This window comes from Podarcis bocagei (genome assembly GCF_964188305.1).
Source record: "Podarcis bocagei genome assembly, chromosome: 4".
Lineage (NCBI taxonomy): Eukaryota > Metazoa > Chordata > Lepidosauria > Squamata > Lacertidae > Podarcis > Podarcis bocagei.
In genome coordinates, this window is record NC_138128.1 from 92,220,274 (window position 1) to 92,237,987 (window position 17,714).

General features: G+C 46.6%; 1 protein-coding gene across 1 annotated transcript; it reads right to left on the reverse strand.

Annotated features, from left to right (window-relative positions):
• Positions 1 to 1,027: 1,027 nt before the first annotated feature.
• On the reverse strand, positions 1,028 to 17,453 carry PAOX (polyamine oxidase). The gene is made up of 7 exons (XM_081191746.1): positions 17,261 to 17,453; positions 10,930 to 11,419; positions 8,975 to 9,174; positions 6,860 to 7,115; positions 4,596 to 4,708; positions 2,049 to 2,206; positions 1,028 to 1,243 (listed from the first exon to the last, which is right to left on the reverse strand). Exons 1-7 carry the CDS (start codon positions 17,436 to 17,438, stop codon positions 1,100 to 1,102), a joined length of 1,539 nt encoding a protein of 512 aa, XP_081047872.1. The 5' UTR covers positions 17,439 to 17,453; the 3' UTR covers positions 1,028 to 1,099.
• Positions 17,454 to 17,714: the final 261 nt, after the last annotated feature.

Sequence of the window (17,714 nt, forward strand, 5' to 3'; positions counted from 1 at the left end):
GGTCAGCAAACCTTTTCAGCAGGGGGCCAGTCCACTGTTCCTCAGACCACTGTTCCTTGTGGGCAGCCGGACTATATTTATGGGGGGGGGGGATTAACGAATTCTTATGCCCCACAGAGGGGACACGGGTGGCACTGTGGGTGAAACCACAGAGCCTAGGACTTGCTGATCAGAAGGTTGGCGGTTTGAATCCCCCTGACGGGGTGAGCTCCCGTTGCTCGGTCCCTGTTCCTGCCAACCTAGCAGTTCGAAAGCATGTCAAAGTGCAAGTAGATAAATAGGTACCGCTCCGGTGGGAAGGTAAATGGCATTTCTTTGCGCTGCTCTGGTTTGCCAGAAGCGGCTTAGTCATGCTGGCCACATGACCCGGAAGCTGTACACCGGCTCCCTCGGCCAATAAAGCGAGATGAGCACCGCAACTCCAGAGTCGGCCACGACTGGACAGAATGGTCAGGGGTCCCTTTACCTTTACCTATGCCCCACAAATAACCCAGAGATGCCTTTTAAATAAAAGGACAAATTCTACTCTTGTAAAAACATGCTGATTCCCGGACCGTCCGCGGGCCGGATTTAGACAGAGATTGGGCTGGATCCGGCCCCCGGGCCTTAGTTTGCCTACCCATGCCCTACAGGGATGCCCTGCTCCCAATATACTAAAATACACAGCACACTGGAAATGTGGTAAGATTTGTTTAAGATATTCTACGGCACCTGTTTTGAGAGGGGCGTGAGATGAGTGGCTCTTTGATGTTTTTGTGTGAAGACCGACAAAATTTAACGAAGTACTACACTGCCTCAGTATGAGAAAACAAATGCAAAGATTCAGCTCAGTGCTTTCAGGGTAAGAAATTATATTTCAGGACCAGAAAACAGGGAGTTGGCTAATCATTAACACTGGATGTTATTTGTTACACACAGTGGAAACTATGTCGTTTTGCAACTGTGATTCCAGTGATCAACTCGAGAAAAATTATTCCCCCAAGGCATTTTTATCTCAATTTAAAAAACTGGGTGCCTGGGGCGGTAGTTATACTGACATGCCATTTTTAATGATTACTTGGGAGCAGGAAAAGAAACCACTGCTATCTCAGCTTTTGGCTTACAATGCAGCATGTGGTGATTCGGACATATTGTAGATGTCAAGGAGACGATCCGCTTCTCTCCAGCCTGACAACAAGGCACCATGAGTAGTCGAATAGAACGTGCGATGTGTAGCTTCTCCCGCAAACAGAACCTGTGGCGGCTGCAACAAGAAATAGCAGTATTAGTTTAGCCCTGTTTGGGTGAAAACCCGTTAGTGGGAGGCAGAAAAGTCAAGACGCATGGAAAATCAAACAATGTCTCTGTTAACGCAACGTCCTTCATGTGCCTCCTCCTGGAGAAGTCCAGAGGGTGGCAACACGAGAACGGGGCCTTCTCTGCAGTGGCTCCCTGCCTGTGGAATGCTCTCCCCAGGGAAGTCTGCCTGGCGCCTTCATTATACACCTTTAGGCACCAGGCAAAAATGTTCCTTTGGTTGATCTGATTGACATCCTATGCCCTTTTAAAATGTGGTGTGTGTTTTTTTGGCCGGGGGGCAATTGGGTTGTTGCTTTTATTATGTATTTTGTGGTTTTATGTCTTGATTTTATTCTGTGAAACACCCTGAGACCCCCCCCCCCCCGCGGGTATAGGGCGGTAGATAAATTCAACAAACAAACAAACAAACACACACACACACACACACACACACACACACACACACGATGTGTATTGGGGCTTGTGGACATTCTGATAAGGCGGTATATAAATTCAGTAAAAAACAAACAAACACCAGGTGTGTGTTGTGGCTTATGGATGTTCCGATAGGGCGGTATATAAATTCAATAAACAAACAAACAAACAAACAAACGCAGAGTGTGTGTTGTCGCTTGCGGACGTTCTGATAGGGCAGTATATAAATTCAATCGATAAACAAACAAACGCAGAGTGTGTGTTGTGGCTTGTGGATGTTCCGATAGATGCTGAGAGACAAACTCCAATACATCCAGGAATCCAGAATGGGTTACCTTGGAATCAGATGTGTCTTTGGGAAGGGGCTGAGCGAGGGCATCTATGTCATCTCCGGAGCTGTCAACAGCCACGTAACTGTAGGATCCTTTGGTGTAAGGCTCGCTGTACCATTTTGAGCGCAGGATGTTCCTCGGAGGAGCAAGTTGTGGATTTCCTGACCCAAGTGCACAGAGAGAGGGTGAGTATCTTGCCTGCTAGCCCCAATTTCAAATCACGTACAGTGGTACCTCGGGTTACATACGCTTCAGGTTAAAGACTCCGCTAACCCAGAAATTAAGAACTTTGCTTCAGGATGAGAACAGAAAATGTGCTCCGGTGGCGCAGCAGCAGCAGGAGGCCCCATTAGCTAAAGTGGTGCTTCAGGTTAAGAACAGACCTCCAGAACGACTTAAGTTCTTAACCCGAGGTACCACTGTACCTTTAACATCACGAGACGGCTGTGTTAAGCAAGCCACTTCAGCCAATTTACCCAGGACACTGAGGCATGGCTAGATAAGCAGCAAGGGACACAGGTGGCGCTGTGGTCTAAACCACAGAGCCTAGGGCTTGCCGATCGGAAGGTTGGCGGTTCGAATCCCCGCGACAGGGTGAGCTCCCGTTGCTCGGTCCCTGCTCCTGCCAACCTAGCAGTTCGAAAGCACGTCAAAGTGCAAGTAGATAAATAGGTACCGCCCTGGCAGGAAGGTAAACGGCATTTCTGTGCACTGCTCTGGTTTCACCAGAAGCGGCTTAGTCCTGCTGGCCACATGGCCCGGAAACTGTCTGCGGACAAACACCAGCTCCCTTGGCCAGTAAAGCGAGATGAGCGACACAACTCCAGAGTTGTTTGTGACTGGACTTAACTGTCAGGGGTCCTTTACCTTTTCTAAAGCAGCACCTTTACCTTATCTAAAGCAGCACCAAACCTGAACTAAAGCGGTTCTTCCGGTGAGAACAGACTACTTCGGCTTCATCAGGTTTAACTGAGATTTGACAATTCAAAGAAAAACAGGGACCTAGGAATTATGTATAGCAGGGGCAAGGGAACCTGAGGGTCCCTCCAAATGTTGTTGGACTCCAACTCCCATGAGCCTCAGCAACAGCCAAAGCGTTTCCAGGCATAAAGCATGGGTTGTGATTGGCTGTTGAGCCCCTCAGTTCTGCAATTAAAAACCACCTGAGCCTGGTTTTAGGAAGTATCAATGAAGTTGCACCCACCTCCCTGGTACAACTGAGGACAACCCATCTCAGGATAACATAGAGTAGATCATCTTGTCAGTCACTTTTTCACCTCAAACTCCTAAACCTTTCAGCCTGCATTCTCAAAAGTAGAGAATATCTTGGCCATAAATACCTAGTTTTCAGAGAAGATAGGTTAGGAAAATCTATCGGGCACCTTCTTGACACTCTATTTCTCTTTTAAATCAGAACCAGTGAAGGCGGTGAAGGTCCTGTGTGAGTGTCTGGAGGCGGTTGGAGGATGGATGGCGGCTAACAGATTGAGGTTGAATCCTGACAAGACAGAAGTACGGTTTTGGGGAGACAGGGTGGGCAGGTGTGGGGGACTCCCTGGTCCTGAATGGGGTAACTGTGCCCCTGAAGGACCAGGTGTGCAGCCTGGGAGTCATTTTGGACTCGTAGCTGTCCATGGAGGCGCAGGTCAATTCTGTATCCAGGGCAGCTGTTTACCAGCTCCATCTGGTACGCAGGCTGAGACCCTATCTGCCCGCAGACTGTCTCACAAGAGTAGTGCATGCTCTGGTTATCTCCCGCTTGGACTACTGCAATGCGCTATACGTGGAGCTACCTTTGAAGGTGACCCGGAAACTACAACTAATCCAGAATGCGGCAGCTAGACTGGTGATGGGGAGTGACCGCCGAGACCATATAACACCAGTCTTGAAAGACCTACATTGGCCCCCAGTACGTTTCCAAGCCCAGTTCAAAGTGTTGGTGCTGACCTTTAAAGCCCTAAACAGCCTTGGCCCAGTATACCTGAAGGAACATCTCCACCCCCATCGTTCAGTCCGGACACTGAGGTCCAGCTCCGAGGGCCTTCTGGTGGTTCCCTCACTGCGAGAAGTGAGGTTACAGGGAACCAGGCAGAGGGCCTTCTTGGTAGTGGCACCCGCCCTGTGGAACACCCTCCCATCAGATGTCAAAGAAATAAACAACTATCTGATTTTTAGAAGACATCTGAAGGCAGCCCTGTTTAGGGAAGCTTTTAATATTTGATGAATTATTGTATTTTAGTATTTTGCTGGAAGCTGCCCAGGGTGGCTGGGGAAACCCAGCCAGATGGGCGGGGTATACATATTATTATTATTATTATTATTATTATTATTATTATTATTATTATTATTATTATTATTATTTTATTATTATTATTATTATTATTATTATTATTATTATTATTATTATTATTTATTATTATTTTATTTTATTTTATTATACAAAATTAAGAGACATTTTGCAAAACTTAGGCCAGCGGTTTTAACAGAATAACGCATTGTTTTTGCACCCCTTGTTCCGACGCTTGCGAACAGCTAAGAAGTCATGCGTACCTGTTGCTCTACGAAATACTTCTGTTAATGCAGAAAGGACTTCTGCGTCTGTGAGGGTTTCCATGAATTCAGCTTCTTTCCCAGCAATGAAGCCACATAAGATATGTCCGTATCTAGTATGGTAAGAGGAGAAAGGCTTTTTAGAGTCCACAGGTGCTGGTCCTATTACTTTCATCTTCATAAAAATCCATTTTTTGGAAGTGGTAGATTTATGAAAGTAGATTTCAATGCTGTATGTTCATACACACACTTTATTCTTAGCTATTCTAACCGTTTCCCCAATAATTTAGAGCAATTTACCTAAGAGGACAGCGCCCAGCCTAAGTGGCTTAGAGTTTCCCAGATAATTTTTATTATTGGTGGTGTGTTGGCCATTTTTCTGTCAAATTGTATGGAGTTGATTCTTATATATTTTAAAAATTTGCATACCACCCTTCATCCATAGATCCCAGGGTGGTTTGCAACACAAAAATACAAGATAGAAAGCACAAAATTTTTAATTATTCTTGTTGACGTTTCTGTAGCTTTGGACTGAAGTTCCTATTTGTTATGTACTGAAGTTCTCACCCTGGGCCAGCAGGGGGATACTGTAGATAGTTATGCAAATGAAGGATCGAAAGTGACGTTCAGTGATTGGATAGTTTTAGAAAGTTGTTACAGTAACGTTGTACTGGAGCTCTATATAAGCAGGCTGACTGAGACCTTCAGCTCAGTTCTGTTCTGGCCTCTGAATAAACAAGAGCTGTTTGAAGAATCACTGTGTCGTCTGATATGTTCACCCACAACTTAACACTATTGGGGTTCTTTCCTGAGCACTAGTGGGTTTTGGTGCACTGCTACTATTTAATCAGCAAGATAAAAACCACTTGCTTTGTTACTGCTATTTAACACAGCTCCTAGAATCACAGAACTGTAGTGCTGGAAGAGACCCCGAGGGTCATCTAGTCCAACCCCCTGCAGTGCAGGAATCTTTCATCCGATATGAGACTCGAACCCACAACCCATAAGAGTCTCATGCTCTACCGACTGAGCTATTTGTCCTCTTGAAATAACCCCTCATACACGAGTACCACTTCTTTGGTGTAAAGAATTCATTTGGCATATCTGATTTTTTCCCAACAAATTTGTGTAATCAAGTCATCCAGGCTAGAGGTCAGGAGCTCTGAGGTCCAGGGAGGGTCTAGCTCTCCTGAGTCCTGCCAAAGACATCTGTATCACTTTTTTTAGATTCTTTCTTTCTATATTTTTGTTTGCATCTCTCAGCCGCCATAGAAATGCTGCACAAAAGTCTGCTGATAACCCCACATCAATTTAATGCAGGGTGGATTTAACTTTTTATTTTTTTGAAAAATCAGATTTTTTAAAATTTAAAACAATTTTTAAAAATTTAAATCAGATTTTTAAAATAAAATGCTTTTGGAGGAAAAATCTTTCTAAAGATAGTTTTCTATTTAAGTTACATTACAGTCCAAAGGCTTTTCATCAGGAAATAAGGATTTGTTTTAAGTTTTTCATGTGTGCTAAAACTCAGTCTAAGTTTTTATTTTATTTTTTTAAAAAAAGTTTAACCACATCGTTAACAAACATGAATACATATGCAATAATATTATTGCTTGAGTTAAATAAAATGTTTAAATTGTTATTCAGGAAATGATTATTTTTCTCCTTCCAATAAAGTACAGCACAAAAGTTGTCCAAATATAAACAGTTAACTTATTAAACCTCACAATAATGTCATAATTATCTGTCTATGTATTTCTAATAGTATAACCAAATCAGTAATTTCTGATGTAACTGTAAAAACTACTCTGAAAATTTATTATTCCAAAAATGAAACCTCCCTCTGGTTGTAAATATTGAGATTATACCAGCAAGAACGAGTCTTTCTGTAAAAAAAAAAAAAGATTTAAATTAAGTCTTACTGACTAGTGATTTAAATGGTGATTTAAATGGTGATTTAAATCAAATCCACCCTGGTTTAATGCAAAGACCCAACTTGTTTGCCTGATCTGCATGTGATAAGCTTCCTGTGTTCAAACAAAACAAAACAAAACAAAACAAAACAAAACAAAACAAAACAAAACAAAACAAAACAAAGCAAAAGCAATAATAAATCCTTCCAGTAGCACCTTAGAGACCAACTAAGTTTGTTATTGGTATGAGCTTTCGTGTGCATGCACACTTCTTCAAATGACTTGTTCAAATGACTGCTATCCTGGAATGGCCTGCCCTGCAACCCATTCCAGCCTGTCTTTCCCATGTACCTCTCTGCCGGATGGAGAACAACAAAGCCAGCAATCTTCTGGTACCAAATAGCCTCCAAGTCGACGGGTGGCTCAGCCAGGGGCGATTCTCCATCCCACGCCACCTCAACCATCTGACAATCTGGTTCCCAGAATGGCTGCTCAAATTCCACAAAGATTTTGTTGTTTGTCCCAAAGCCCAGCTTTTCGACTGCAGCCACCTTCCGGGATGGAAGCGGCGGGTTAAAAAAGGTTTCGCCGTGTTCTTTGAGGAAACCTAGGGAGAAGGAAAAGACATGACAGAGATTAGTAAAAGAACAGACTTTGGGGGAATGTGCCCACGACCAGACTGTACAAACGCTTTAGTAAGCACTGGGGGGGGGGAATCATCTCCCCATAGGATTTACAGAAGAGTTCTGGATTTGTTACCGACCAAGTTCCTGCTGCTGGAAAACAAGCCATGACTTAGAGGGGTGGGTCTCCCTGTGAAGCCATACGCAAGAATGCCACAAGATCAAGGGCAGGGAACCTTTTCCGCCCAACAGACTCATTCCCTTCTGGCAACCTTCTGGGGAACAAATATGCCTGAGATAAAACTGGGCAGAGAAGCTGGTGCGAATTCTACCTTCACTCAGTAGGTACATGACCTGGTTATCTCCCACTTCGACTACTGCAATGCGCTCTACGTGGGGCTACCTTTGAAGGTGACTCGGAAACTACAACTAATCCAGAACATGGCAGCTGGACTGGTGACTGGGAGTGGCAGTCGAGACCATATTACACCGGTCCTGAAAGACCTACATTGGCTCCCAGTACGTTTCCGAGCACAGTTCAAAGTGTTGGTAAAGGTAAAGGGACCCCTGACCATTAGCTCGTCGTGACCGACTCTGGGGTTGCGGCGCTCATCTCGTTTTATTGGCCGAGGGAGCCGGCGTACAGATTCTGGGTAATGTGGCCAGCATGACTAAGCCGCTTCTGGCAAACCAGAGCAGCACACGGAAACGCCGTTTACCTTCCCGCTGGAGCGGTACCTATTTATCTACTTGCACTCTGACTCGCTTTCAAACTGCTAGGTTGGCAGGAGCAGGGACTGAGCAATGGGAGCTCACCCCGTCGTGGGGATTCGAACCACCGACCTTCTGATCGGCAAGTCCTAGGCTCTGTGGTTTAACCCACAGCATCGTTGGTGCTGACCTTTAAAGCCCTAAATGGCCTCGGTCCAGTATACCTGAAGGAGTGTCAGCCCGGACACTGAGGTCCAGCACCGAGGGCCTTCTGACGGTTCCCTCACTCCGAGAAGTGAGGTTACAGGGAACCAGGCAGAGGGCCTTCTTGGTAGCCCTCCCTGTGGAACGCCCTCCCATCAGATGTCAAGGAAATAAACAGCTATCTGACTTTTAGAAGACATCTGAAGGCAGCCCTGTATAGGGAAGCTTTTTAACGTGTAATGTTTTATTATGTTTTTATATATGTTGGAAGCTGCCCAGAGTGGCTGGGGCAACCCAGTCAGATGGACAGGGTACAAATAATAAAATTATTATTACTCTCTACCCACAAGTGCACACCCCCCCCCCCGTCCAAGCAATCAAGACTTGCAAAGCTCATTTCATCCAGGGGCAAAATTTCACGGGTGTGTTTTTGTGTGTGCTAGGCTGGCAAGGGCCTGGCCTGGCGAGAGGCTTTGAAGATGGGAGCCTGGGAAGATTTCCTAAATTGACCTGGCGGCAAGAGTGTGGGGTTGAGAGGAAGGACAAGCAGTTAAAGTCAAACAATCGTTTGTTAGATCCATTTACTGCTGTTCAGATCCTTGCATGCAGAAATGGGATGGGGGCTCCTCCACATGAGACTACCTGCTGCTAAACTGATGGTTGGAATCAGAGCTAAGAGTTCTGGAGAGAAAAACAAATTTCAAAGGCTGTCTCACATTCAGAACTGAAGAAACGCTGCTCAGTGTTTGGAGAGAGACTCCCTTGTCTAGCGCCTCTCAGATGATCCTCTCCTCAGCCCTAATGTCTTTGAAGCTCACTTCATACCCAGAAAGATGCGATGAATGCCAATCCTGATTACAGCGTGTGCTCTCAGAGATCGAAGGCACAGCAGCTGGAGGGGAGAATCAGAAAGCCAAGGAAATTTCACCTAGAGGCACGGTGACGATGACATGGTCTGCGAAGAACTTCTCGCCATCTTCACATTCCACCTGGACTCCGAAGGTTCGGCCTGCGGGAGCCTCTTCCAAGCAGGAACTATTCCAGTGAACTGTCTTGACCGGCTTGTCAAACTGCACAGTCCCTTTCGGCAGAGATGCCATCAGGCAGTCTATGAGGCCCTCGTAACCACTAAGGGGGAGAAGCAAGACAAAATGAGGTAGCCTGGTCTTGGACACGTTTCCGGGCACAAGCATTGGTGCTGACTTTTAAAGCCCTAAATGGCCTCGGCCCAGTATACCTGAAGGAGCGTCTCCACCCCCATCGTTCAGCCTGGACACTGAGGTCCAGCGCCGAGGGCCTTCTGGTGGTTCCCTCGCTGCGAGAAGTGAGGTTACAGGGAACCAGGCACAGGGCCTTCTCAGTAGTGGTGCCCGCCCTGTGGAACGCCCTCCCTTCAGATGTCAAGGAAATTCCTTTACCTCCCCCACATAGGGGTAGTTTGCTCACAGTGGGAAGCAAGATAAGGTACAGAACAAGTGAGGGAAAGGGAAATAAAATCAGGGTTGTTGTTCTTTGTAGCAGGAACTGGGGGGGGGGACTGAGTTTCCTTACCTTAAAAAAATTAAATAATTACTTTTATTTTTTTCTGTGGGGGCCTGAGCCAAATATCCACCTATATCTGTACTCAATAAAGTTGTGGCCCTTTCTAATCCAGACCATTGTCTGCTTGAGTTTATTTATCACACCTTACGTTTAGCCACTACTGGCAGGCATGGCAGTGCAACTGGGCCTGCAATGAACAAACAAACAAACTTTCCCCCCAGGAAAAAACATGTCCTCCGTAAACTTATATGTGCAAAGTAAAGGTAAAGGTAAAGGACCCCTGGATGGTTAAGTCCAGTCACAGGTGACTATGGGGTTGCGGCGCTCATTTCGCTTTCAGACTGAGGGAGCCGGCGTTTGTCCACAGACAGTTTTCCGGGCCATGTGGCCAGCATGGCTAAACCGCTTCTGGAGCAACGGGACACCGTGACAAGTGCCAGAGTGCACGGAAATGCTGTTTACCTTCCCGCTGGAGTGGTACCTATTTATCTACTTGCACTGGTGTGCTTTTGAACTGCTAGGTTGGCAGGAGCTGGGACAGAGCAACGGGAGCTCACCCCGTCATGGGGATTCAAACCGCCGACCTTCCAATTGGCAAGCCAAAGAGCAGGGGTCAGCAACCTTTTTCAGCCGTGGGCCGGTCCACCATCCCTCAGACCATGTGGTGGGCTGGACTATATTTTTGGGGGGGAAATGAACGAATTCCTATGCCCCACAAATAACCCAGAGATGCATTTAAAATAAAAGCACACATTCTACGCATGTAAAAACACGTCCATGGGCCGGATTGAGAAGGTGATTGGGCCGCATGCGGCCCCCGGGCCTTAGCTTGCCTACCCCTGCCCAAGAGGCTCAGCGGTTTAGACCACAGCGCCACCCATGTCCCACTTGCAAAATCAAGCCACAGCTGGGATGTCCGATCAGCCCATCCCCAAGGGAACCAGAGAAGCCAACCTATTATTTAATGAGAGCCAAGCGCGGGTGGCGCTGTGGGTGAAACCACAGAGCCTAGGACTTGCCGATCAGAAGGTTGGCGGTTTGAATCCCCATGATGGGGTGAGCTCCCGTTGCTCGGTCCCTGCTCCTGCCAACCTAGCAGTTCAAAAGCACGTCAAAGTGCAAGTAGATAAATAGGTACCGCTCCGGCGGGAAGGTAAACGGCGTTTCCGTGCGCTGCTCTGGTTCGCCAGAAGCGGCTTAGTCATGCTGGCCACATGACCCGGAAGCTGTACGCCGGCTCCCTCGGCCAATAAAGCGAGTTGAGTGCCGCAACCCCAGAGTCGGTCACGACTCGACCTAATGGTCAGGGGTCCCTTTACCTTTAAGCGGGCAACCACTCACTTGGGAAACGTGCAGTCCAAGCCAGGAAGCATGGTATACTCCCCGAAGGGCCCCAAAGCCACCAGGTCCAAGCTGTGAGTCCCACTCACACAGCATTCCAGCTTGAAGAATAAGTTGAGGACAGCCAGCTTCAGCCGCTTGGTCTCCTCATCATCTGACCATTCTCTCACCTTCCGAGCGATCGCCTCTTTCAGGTACTCGCCCACGCTGGGCACAGGCACTTTGGCCGCATGCACGAACTCGCGCGCTTCTTCCAAGAGAGCGAAGAAGAGCAGCCCCATGGAGTCAAGGATGTCAGGACTTAGCAACTGGCCCCGACTGGAGAAGCAGGCCGAAGGCCCCAAGGGGTGGCCCCCGATTTCCACCTGCTGGTTTTCCTCAGACATGGCGGCCTCATCCAGGAGTCCATGCTCCGACGCCAGCTGGAAGACAGGGTTCTCCTTGGAGGGCCCGTGAATCCAATGTGCACCTATCTCAATCACCTTACCTCCTAGAAGGAAGGAGGGAAAGAATCAGCTTTCCAATGTTTCCACAGCATCAAGCCTCAAAGAGACTAATCCCTTAAGGCCTGCTTATTCCAGCTATCAGACAAGGAGGGAAACCACAGTCTCAGATACTTGGAGCCTTCAGACTTTTGGAAAACCCTCAGCAGGAGTGCTTGTAAATTTGCAAATGGCAAAATGCTCAGGGTTCCAGCCAGCCATGTCCTCTTCAAAAAAAGCTCCATTCTGTTCCTCCTTTTGTGCCTCCCCTTCTCCCCACAACATGCTTACATCTTGACTGGGCAGTTTTTGTGTCCCCACCTTATATGTTTTATACAGTGGTACCTTGGTTCCAAAACGGCTCAGTCGACGAACAAATCGGCTCCAGAACACCACAGACCCAGAGGTAAGTGTTCCAGTTTGTGAACGTTTTTTGAAAGTTGAACGTCCGTTTCGGCTGTCGGCATTGTTTCCGGAACCAACCAGCCTTGGTTTTTGAATGTGTTGGAAGTCAAATGGACTTCCAGAACGGATTGAGTTCAAGAACCAAGGTACCACTGTATATGCTTTAATCCGGCCAGTGTGGCGGGGGAAACCCAGCCAAATGGGAGGGGTATAAATAATAAAATTATTATTATTAGTTTTCTAATTTGTTCTGTGTTTCTGCAAACCTAGAGGCTCCTCACCACCTTTCTCACACGTTGAGAATGAGTTCGCTGTTCTCCAACGCACTCTCCTGCAAAAGAGGCCTGCTGCCTAAAATAAAACCTGAAGGAGCGTCTCCACCCCCATCGTTCTGCCCGGACACTGAGGTCCAGCGCCAAGGGCCTTCTGGCGGTTCCCTCACTGCGAGAAGCCAAGTTACAGGGAACCAGGCAGAGGGCCTTCTCGGTAGTGGCACCCGCCCTTTGGAACGCCCTCCCACCAGATGTCAAATAGAACAACTACCAGACTTTTAGAAGACATCTGAAGGCAGCCCTGTTTAGGGAAGCTTTAAATGTTTAATAGTCTATCGTATTTTAATATTTTGTTGGAAGCTGCCCAGAGTGGCTGGGGAAACCCAGCCAGATGGGCGGGGTATAAATAATAATAATATTTCAGTTCTGGAGGTATTGCTGAATATGATTAGGAATGACCAGCAGGTTAAAGGAGTGCAGGTCGGAGCTAAACACTATAAGCTAAGAGCATTTGCAGATGACCTAGTATTGACTTTGCAAGAGCCAAACACTAGTACGAAAAAGGTCCTGGAAATAATCCAACAGTTTGGCCAGGTAGCTGGATTTAAGTTGAATAAACAAAAAACCAAAGTTTTAGGAAAAAACTTAACAGATACGGAAAAGGAGAAATTCCAAGAGGAGACAGGGTTGACGGTGGTCAAGAAGGTGAAATACCTAGGGGTTTATCTGACATCTAAAAATGTGAATTTGTATAAGGATAATTATGAAAAATGTTGGTCAGAGATCAAAAAAGATCTAGAAATATGGTCAAATTTGAAATTGTCAATGTTAGGCCGAATCGCAGTGATTAAAATGAATGTATTGCCTAGAATGTTATTTTTGTTTCAGACCTTGCAGATTCTTGACAAGATGGAATGTTTCAAGAGGTGGCAGAGAGATATTTCGAAATTTGTCTGGCAGGGCAAAAAGCCCAGAATCAAATTTAAAATATTGACAGACGCTAAAGAAAGAGGGGGTTTTGCCCTGCCGGACTTAAAATTGTACTATGAGGCAGCAGCTTTTTGCTGGCTGAAAGAATGGATGCTCCTCGAGAACACAGACATTTTGGATCTGGAAGGTTTCAACAATGCTTTCGGTTGGCATGCATATCTATGGTATGATAAAATCAAGCTGCATAGCGCCTTTAAAAATCACATTGTTAGAAAAGCATTGTTCAATGTTTGGATAAGATATAAAGATCTGTTGGAAAACAAAACCCCTAGATGGGTGTCACCAGTGGAGGCTAAGGCAGTGAAGAAACTCAATATGGAGGTCGGATGGCCGAAGTATTGGGAAATTTTGGAACAGGATGGAGATAAGTTGAAATTACAAAGTCATGAGAAAATGAAACATAAAGTACAAAATTGGTTTCAATATCACCAAATAATGGAGTTTTTTAAACAGGACAGGAAAATTGGCTTTCAGGTGGAAAAATCAAAACTAGAGACTGAACTGTTAGAACCCAATACTAAGAATTTATCAAGAATGTATAATTTGCTGCTGAAATGGAATACACAGGATGAAACAGTTAAATCGGCTATGATTAAGTGGGCACAGGATGTCGGCCATAACATTATGTCAGCTGACTGGGAATGGTTATGGAACACCGGTACTAAATTTACGGCATGTAATGCCTTAAAGGAAAACATTATGAAAATGGTCTATAGGTGGTACATGACCCCAGTCAAGCTGGCAAAAATTTATCATTTGCCCGATAACAAATGTTGGAAATGTAAAGAGACTGAAGGTATCTTCTATCACCTTTGGTGGACATGCCCGAAGATTAAGGCTTTCTGGGAAATGATCTATAATGAAATGAAAAAGGTACTTAAATGTACTTTCCCTAAAAAACCAGAGGCCTTTCTCTTGGGCATTGTCGGCCAATTGGTGTCAAAGAGGGATAGAACTTTTTTTATGTATGCTACAACAGCAGCAAGAATACTCATCGCAAAGTATTGGAAGACACAAGATCTACCCACTCTGGAAGAATGGCAGATGAAAGTGATGGATTATATGACACTGGCCGAGATGACAGGCAGAATCCGTGACCAAGGAAAAGAGACGGTGGAAGAAGAATGGAGAAAATTCAAAAGTTATCTTAAGGACTATTATAAACTTGATGAATGTTAGAGTGTTGTGGTTTTTAGGAATAAAGGGATACAGTGATATAAGGTCAGATCACAGAGATAACTAAGATGACAGAGGTTGGAAAGTAACAATTGGGAGTTGCTATAAAATTATGGACATTGGGATGCAGAAAGGGGGGGTATGGGGGAGTCTCAGAAAAGAGGTTTATGAAAAAATGTTATGAAATTATACGTGTTTGTATGTCTTTTTAAGTGTTTGTTTGTTCTTTAAAATTCTGTAAAATCAATAAAAATTTTATATAAAAATAATAATAATAAATTACCGTATTTTTTGCACCATAACACTCACTTTTTTCCTCCTAGAAAGTAAGGGGAAATGTCTGTGCGTGTTATGGAGGGAATGCCTATGGGTGGCGGGGGGGATCTGCTGCAGTCGTGAGCAGAGGATCCATGGTTCCCCTTCCTTCCCTCCTCCGTGGTTACAAAGCATGGATCCACATGGATCCTCAGGATTTTTGCATTGGGCTACTCCAAACTCACTGTCAGATCACATGTCTGTGGCCACAGCATGAACCACAAAAATCATATATCCACTATTTTGTTTAGAATATTTTTTTCTTGTTTTCCTCCTCTAAAAACTACGTGCGTGTTATGGTCTGGTGCGTGTTATAGAGCGAAAAATACGGTATTATTACTATTATTATTATTAGGGTTGCACTGAGCAGCACCGAATTCTGTGCAGGCTTAATTTACTGCTACTGTTGCCAAAACTAGAAGCAGTTTGTTGTGGAGAGTTCTGGCCATGCAAATTCTTCCCCTTCAGCAACACGGGAGTGATCCTTTGTCTAGGTCAGCAAACTTTTTCAGCAGGGGGCCAGTCCACTGTCCCTCAGATCTTGTGGGGGACCGGACTATATTTTTTGGGGGGAGAAATGAACCAATTCCTATGCCCCACAAATAACCCAGAGATGCATTTTAAATAAAAGCACACATTCTATTCATGTAAAAACACGCTGATCCGGACCATCCGCGGGCCAGATTTAGAAGGCAATTGGGCCAGATCCAGCCCCCAGGCCTTAGTTTGCCTACTAAGGCAGGTTGCCTGCATCCATCCGCCCCCAGTCAAAACTCCTGGAGACTATAATGGAAGAAGCAGATCTTTGCTTTTAGGCAAGAGAGCAGATGGGCAGAGGGGGAGAAGATGGGAGAACACACAGTACCACCTGAAACTAGGGCTATGTATACGTTATGATTTGCCCCCTGTATTTGAAGCCATATGCACAATTCGCAGCTATCCTGTAGTTTCTTGAGAAACACTGCTGTTTTGTGCATTTTCTACCCCTCAAACCAGTTTCCATCCGACTTCCTCACCAAACTTGAAATGCAAGGGGGCCGGGGGGCTGGGGAAAATTCTGTATTTCAAGCCACTAACGTGTACATTGCTTAAAGGTAAAGGGAGCCCTGACCATTACGTCCAGTTGTGGCCGACACTGGGATGCGGCACTCATCTCACATTATTGGCCGAGGGAGCCGGCGTACAGCTTCCGGGTCATGTGGCCAGCATGACTAAGCCGCTTCTGGCGAACCAGAGCAGCACACGGAAACGCCGTTTACCTTCCCGCTGGAGCGGTACCTATTTATCTACTTGCACTTTGACGTGCTTTCGAGCTGCTAGGTTGGCAGGAGCAGGGACTGAGCAACGGGAGCTCACCCCGTCACGGGGATTTGAACCGCCAACCTTCTGATCGGCAAGTCCTAGGTTCTGTGGTTTAACTCACAGCGCCACCCGCGTCCCTGTACATTGCTTAGGTTAGGTGTAAGAAAATTTCAGCCCTGTTGCTGCTCTCCAAAGCACTTTTCTTAGGCTGGAGAACAGAGACCAAGCACGGCTTGCCTTCTCTGTCAACAGTGATGGGGACTTGCAGAGGATGAAGGCTGTGCTGGATTTTTTTTTGGGGGGGGTGTTGTTTTGCAAGAACACAAGTGGGTGGGAAAGTGAAGAAACCAGAAAAGCATGAGAGCAGCAGCTATGCTCAGGCTAAGAAATAGGGTTCTCAGTGACTCAGTACATCTTCACAGATTAGATCACAATGATTTGATTCACTTGATTAGTCAATTGCATTTTCAAATGAATATACAGTGGTACTCGGGTTAAGTACTTAATTCGTTCCGGAGGTCCGTTCTTAACCTGAAACTGTTCTTAACCTGAAGCACCACTTTAGCTAATGGGGCCTCCTGCTGCCGCCGCGCCACGGGAGCACAATTTCTGTTCTCATCCTGAAGCAAAGTTCTTAACCCAAGGTACTATTTCTGGGTTAGCGGAGTCTGTAACTTGAAGCGTATGTAACCTGAAGCATATGTAACCCGAGGTACCACTGTAATCCAGGATACTGCTGAAAGGGGGGGGGGGACACCAAAACCTTGCTGCCCACTTAATTCACAGTACCGATGAAAATATTTTAGTTGATTTATTTAACCAGTTGCAACCCTAGCAGGGAGCAAAAGCAACTGAGAAACCCATCCGCTCCAGCCACTTTCCTCATATCAACCATGGGAGAAGTAAAGCTTTTCATTCTTGAATGCCAATATGTGTGAATATTCTGGGCTGTTCAGGGAGGTAGGAATCCGACCCTGACCCCAAAGAATATTTTTTTAGAGGCTGTGTGTGTGATGGGGGTCACTCCAAAGTAACCACGAGGAAACACAACAACAAGAAGCCAGGAGGGTGGAGACACGTGTTTCAGCATAGCTCAGTTGGTTAGATAACACCAAGGCTGCAGGTTCGATCCCTCCCTTTAGGGGCCAGCCGCATATTCCTGCATTTTTATATTTTTATGGGCCAGCTGCATATTCCTGCAGGGGGCTGGACCAGATGATTCTCAGGGTTCCTTCCAACTGGGCAGTTCTATGATCGGGTTTTCTCTCGGGAAAAGCGCAAAGGGGCGCAAAGTCCGCTCCGGCGCGCCTCGCGTTACGCGGAAGGGTTGCGCCCGCCCTCCGCCCCGCTCTCCCCGGTCCCGATTCCCGCCGGCCAGCCGCCTCTTACGGAGCTTCCCGGAGCGGATGCGGCCCCCGGCTCGGCCCGTGGCCTCCAGGACGCGCACGCCGCCCAGATGCCGGCCGCCCCGGCGAAGGAGCCGCTGAGCCGCGCCCAGCCCGGCCAGCCCCGCGCCCACGATCAGCACCCGCGGCCGGACAAGAGCTCGGCCGACCCTCCGCTCCATGGCTCTCCAGGGCGCCAGGCGGCTTCTCCCTCGCTCCCTTCCGGGAAGGAGGCGGCCAAGCTTTTAAAACCCTCGTGATTACGAGGAAACGCGGAAGTCTTTGGTCCCCGCCTGCTGCGCTCCGGCTCTGGTGCGCTCTCGTGGCGGCGCTTGGAGGCGATGCGCGGAAGGACCGTGGGAAAGCGGGCAATGCAAAAAATAAAAATAAAAAATTGCGCCGGGGTTAAATTTCTAGAAATCTCTATGTGGGACAAGAAGCTACAGTTAGAACTGGAT